We start from the raw sequence: 5181 nt of genomic DNA, 5'->3' as shown, positions 1-5181 counted from the left end.
TATGAAGTAAAAGTGAAAAATCCCTCTCTGTGCAAGAAAGACAAAGGAGAGCCTTTGAATAGGTAGAATGGGAAGCCTAGTCCCGAGCCGCCTAGGGTGGGCTCAAATACACGGAGCCGTATGAAGTAAAAGTGAAAAATCCCTCTCTGTGCAAGAAAGACAAAGGAGAGCCTTTGAATAAGTAGAATGGGAAGCCTAGTCCCGAGCCGCCTAGGGTGGGCTCAAATACACGGAGCCTCTATTTGTAAGGAAGACACTGACAGTTTGGAGAAATGGCTACAGCTCACTCTACAAGCCATCCATGAGGGAAAAGCCTTGCTATGTAAGTTCGTGATGCAAATAAGATTGTTGGCTTTATTTTCTAAGTGCTTTCTAAAAAAGAAAACTTTTCAAGTACTTTAGAAATAGCCACTTACATTGAAAGCACTTATAATATAATTTTTAGTGCTTAGCAAAGTTAATTGCATATCATTTTTAGCTGCATATTGAGGCAACAGTTTCCCAATTATTAACTGTATTTAAAAGCCATATACTTCAAGCAAATGTGTAATTCACTTTCCCGTGGATCAATCCAGACTAGATTGATCGTGTATGGTTTTCATGGTTCTTTAAAATTCTTTCTCTGTGATTTGCACCTCTGTCCTATTTGCAGATGATCCACTTTCTGAAAAGAATCTGCTCTTCCTTAACTGTCTGGGTCCGTGGAGTAGTAATGCTCAGCTAGTGATGGAAGGGGCTGAGGACAGAATTCACCACCTTTACTCCCACACTGTCCCTTCTGGTGTTCCCAGTCTCAGCCATCGTCTCCCCAATAGCCTCTCATGCCAGAAACCAAAGTGTCACCCTGGTAGTCTCCTTTTTCCCTCCTTTTTGCTAACACCCCAGTCCCACCTCAATAAACCAACATAAACAGTGCATTCCTCATCTTCACATCCTTCCTTCCACCTACCCCAGAGCCTGTACATGGGAAGTTTTCTGCAGGTCAGGGCTGCTTTTATTTTTGGCCAGCTTCATGCATTAAGAGAAGCCACTGAAGAGAGCCTCATACTGAGCTCATTTGCAACCCCAGTGCTATTTGAAGGCATTTGCTATGAACTTCCCATTGATTTCAGGGATTTTTTTTTTTAAAGAAACAGCTTTTGATCATTTTATTTCTACACCTTTGGCCTTCTCTTCCTATTCTCAATTCAGCAAAGGTTAGGTTTATAGGACACCTGCCCTGTCTAGGCCCTCTGGTCCTCTAAAATGAACAAGCTTCACCCCACCCTCAGGTGGCTCACAGCCCAGGAGAAGGTGAAGTGGGAGGGGAGACAGGTAGCTGCAAACACAAAGCAGCAGGCATACCGGCTCCCTGATTTTCTACAAGACTCGGGAAATCAGTCTTATTTCCAGGAAGATTGTTGCTGAAGGACAGGGAGTCTATTTTAATTGGTAACATCTTCTCTTGCTGTGTGACAAAGAATAGCCTCTGTGAGCTACTGCGGGGGCGGGGGGGGGCACCATGTTGATGAAGGACTTCCCACGCACTCTAGACACCGCCTCAGGTTTCAGCCAGGCTGGCAAAAGCCCGTGTTCTGGGCTCCTGCTGCCAACCGGGCCACCATAACAACAAGAGCGTTGTAGTTTTTACTACACTGTACTTGGTTGTCTTGGTCTAATCCATACGGAGGAACCACAGTTTTTAAAATCCCTTTGAATCTCATCAAATAAAGATGTTACTAATATTATTTATTACATTGTGCAATGGGCTCTGTAAGATAAGCCCTAGTGAAGATTTATTTCCGTATTTAGTATACAGGAATAGTCTCACATGCTGAGTTTTTGGTTCTTTTTTTAATAAAATGGACACCAAATCACTTGACTTATTGCATTTGCTGCTAGAAAGTTTAGTGCCAAATTGTAGAATGCCATGATACGTGTTTTTTGTTCACCTCTTTTCTGACTTTCTTTTTTTTCCTCTCCTTTCTGTGTCTCATTTGGGGTTTATTTATCCTTGTAAAGTTACTTGAAGTCCTCTGAGCAAAGCCAGGGTGGCTGTGAGAAGAGAAGCCTGCCTGCAGCTCACGGCCCCCTTGGATATGGCCCTGCGAGAGGTCTAATGGGGCTGTGTCTCGGTTCTCTGCAGCAGCCTTGGGGATGGGATTACTCAGGCTCCTCCAATCTGGGAGAGCTGAAGCTCCTGCTGGAGGAGGCAGTCATGCTGCGACGCCTCAAATCCGACGTCCTTTCCCAGCTGCCGGCCAAGCAGCGCAAGATGGTGGTGGTTGCTCCAGGACGGATCAATGCCAAGGCCAGAGCTGCCCTGGACGCCGCAGCCAAGGAAATGACCACCAAGGACAAAAGTGTGAGCCCGGGGCCGGAGATGGGGATTTGGAAACAGGCGTGTCCACAGGTGTTCCTCGTACATGGGGCCCTGCGGAAACAACCCAGAGTACTCTGAGCATGCTTTGCCATAACCTCTTTCCTCTTCCCTGGACAAGAGTAGTGAGCCCATTTTATTTCTCAGCCTACCTAGTATGTTTTGAAAATCTCTTATTAATCCACAGTTTTCACTTGTCTAGATTGCTATTGACAGATGGCCATAAAAATAACCAAGGGCAATGGCAGAATGGTGATATATATTCTGAATCCCTCAAAGAAAGTCGAAATTACATTTAGTGTATTTTGAGAATGCCTTAGTCTAGTAACAGTTGTTAAAAAAAATTAGTCCTATATATATTTGATACATATATTAGCCCTCTAGCCATACCATGTCATTTGTATTAGTCAAGATTGAAATTTGTATAGTTTTCAAACCCTCTTAACCTTTTGAATCCTTATTATTATAGCTATTCATGGTCGGCTGGAAGTTGGCATCCCCATTTTACGGAGAGGGAAGCTGAGATTACGGTTTTTCTAGAGTCTCATGGCTACTCCTTGGCAGAGCTGAGGCAAGAACCAAGGCTCTTGGCCTTATAGTTTAAGGTTCTTTCCACTACAGTGGTTTTATCTTTTCAAAACACTTTTATTTCTTGCCTCTTTTTAGTGTCATACTGTGCCAAGTGCAATAAAGTAATCTACATCAGCTCCATTTCCATCCTTTTGGGATAAAGCCTTCTAATTTTCATTGCCAAGAAAATAACAGTCATTTATATTTTTTGACCTTATCATAAAGCATTATCTGGGTTTGACATTACCCCATATAAAGAAACTTAGATATAGATGAGATCTCAGCCTCGTTTGTTTTTGTAATTCCAGAGGGGGATTACAAAACAGATAAGAATGACAAGAGCAGTATGCGTGATGTTTTTAATGTTATTTTACCACGTGATGAGCAAGACTAGCTGGTAACTTTTAAGAAACAGGGTAAGATAAAGGATGCACTGGTAAATTGTTGAACTGTATTTAATTTTTGCTATGTAATATGTAACACATGTTATTTTACCACGTGATGAGCAAGACTAGCTGGTAACTTTTAAGAAACAGGGTAAGATAGAGGATGCACTGGTAAATTGTTGAGCTGTATTTAATTTTTGCTATGTAATATGTAACAATCTGGATGGTCTGCAGGAAATGAACAGGTATAATCTCTTTGGCGAAAGTTCAACAACATTGACGTGGATGCATGGACTAGTGTTCTCAAATTATATCTTAGTGGAACCATGAGCAGAACCAGGATACTCTGTTGCTAAAATCAACCTTGGTGGTCATTGACTAAAAATTCAATGAGTGAAAATGTTTTGTCAATTTTAAGTTTTTCCTTATCACTTTTTCTTAAACCTTTAATGTCTGCTGACTTTTATCTGCTAGTGAATGTCACCAGACAAAAAAACCAATGAACAAGTACAGCAAATATTAATGGGAAAAAAATTCAGACATGCGATATTTTTAGATGCAGAGATCTGAATATTTATAAAATGCTGTTTTTTTGCTAGTAAAGTTGTTTCTCGTATGTGTGAGATGGAAGTTAGTCTATCAGTGTTTTGTGGGATGCTCCAGATAACACCCTCACCTGTACCTGGGCCACCTCCTGAACCAATCTGAAATCAGCCAATGTAGACAACTGAAAAAGCAATTTGTGGGCATGTGAATTGAGGAGGAAAGTCACATTTACTGGCCAAGAGGCAACCGTGAATTGTGTACTGTGGCCAAAAAGAAAAAGGAAGAAAGAAATAGAAGCAGCAAGAATTCTGTTCTTAGTGCAGAAAAGTGTGAAAGCATTTTTTAAACTTGTACCAACTTGCACAGTTCTTCAACTTAGGTAAGTGCCTCTTTCCAGAGAAAATTTTAGATGTATCCTGAAAGTTTGATTTCTGAGTTTATTGAAATTGTTAGGAAATTGATTAGGATGAGCCATAGAAATTAGGAATGTTGAGTATTTTATAACTTTAGGTAGCTAAAATCCCTCAAATTTTTAAGGATATTTTGGTATTTTCTTATCTAGAGGGAGCCAGGACCTGCTTTGATGATCGAAAAGTACATAAGTGTAGTGCCAATTGCCCAGAGTCCTACCTGTTGTGTGATTATCATCTTTGCTTCCTAAATACCCCAGAGTCTTACTGTTTTGTAGATTATGATGATGAAGCCTAAGTTGCAGTGAAATTCTTCAGGAATCCAGCTGAGAAAGAGCTCAGAGCTCTTCTCAGTCCCACACTTGAGAGTTGCTTTCTGCTGCCTTGGAGTCCTAGGAAAATTAAGAGTTTATCTCTGAAAGATAGAAATTGAGTTGGTACAGATTACCTTTGGGGTGATGCCAAAGCCAGATACTAGATCTTTTAGATAATAAGATAATAAGGCTTTGAGAACTTGGTGCTCTTTTGTGTTCTTTAATGTAAATTCATTTTTGTAATGGAAAATCCAAGTAGAAAATGAATATTTCACGTGCTTTGTGCTCTGGACCATGAAGACCTTTCTACTTCTAAAGCCATTTGGTGCATATACTACACCTTGGATCTCATCAGGAGCATTGTTCTAACTTACTTCAGGAAGGGGAGCCAGCATCAACTGGGGGTCAGACTGGATGACCATTGACATCCATTCCAAACATGATCGGCTCTGAAATCCTGAGTTGAAAGTTAAAATGGAGAATTATGTTTTCATGGTTTTAGTCAAATAAAGAGGCCTTATGAATCTGTAGGAAGCCCCCCACCCCACACACACACACACACACACACACACACACACACACACACACACACACAC

At 41.1% G+C, this 5181-nt stretch overlaps 1 protein-coding gene across 2 annotated transcripts in view; it reads left to right on the top strand.

Moving 5' to 3' along the window:
• Positions 1–5181, top strand: part of SMARCAL1 (SWI/SNF related, matrix associated, actin dependent regulator of chromatin, subfamily a-like 1) — a 58872-nt gene that overhangs the window by 35586 nt on the left and 18105 nt on the right. The window contains exon 11 of one of the 2 annotated variants that reach the window (XM_008583709.1): positions 2126–2344. The exons of the other annotated variant lie outside the window; for it this stretch is intronic. Coding sequence (XP_008581931.1) covers positions 2126–2344 — 219 coding nt within the window. The remainder of the gene's footprint in view (positions 1–2125; positions 2345–5181) is intronic. 2 annotated transcript variants of the gene reach the window in all.

This window comes from Galeopterus variegatus, unplaced genomic scaffold (assembly GCF_000696425.1).
Source record: "Galeopterus variegatus unplaced genomic scaffold, G_variegatus-3.0.2 Scaffold3009, whole genome shotgun sequence".
Classification (NCBI taxonomy): Eukaryota; Metazoa; Chordata; class Mammalia; order Dermoptera; family Cynocephalidae; genus Galeopterus; species Galeopterus variegatus.
This window is presented reverse-complemented; position numbering and strand designations above follow the sequence as displayed.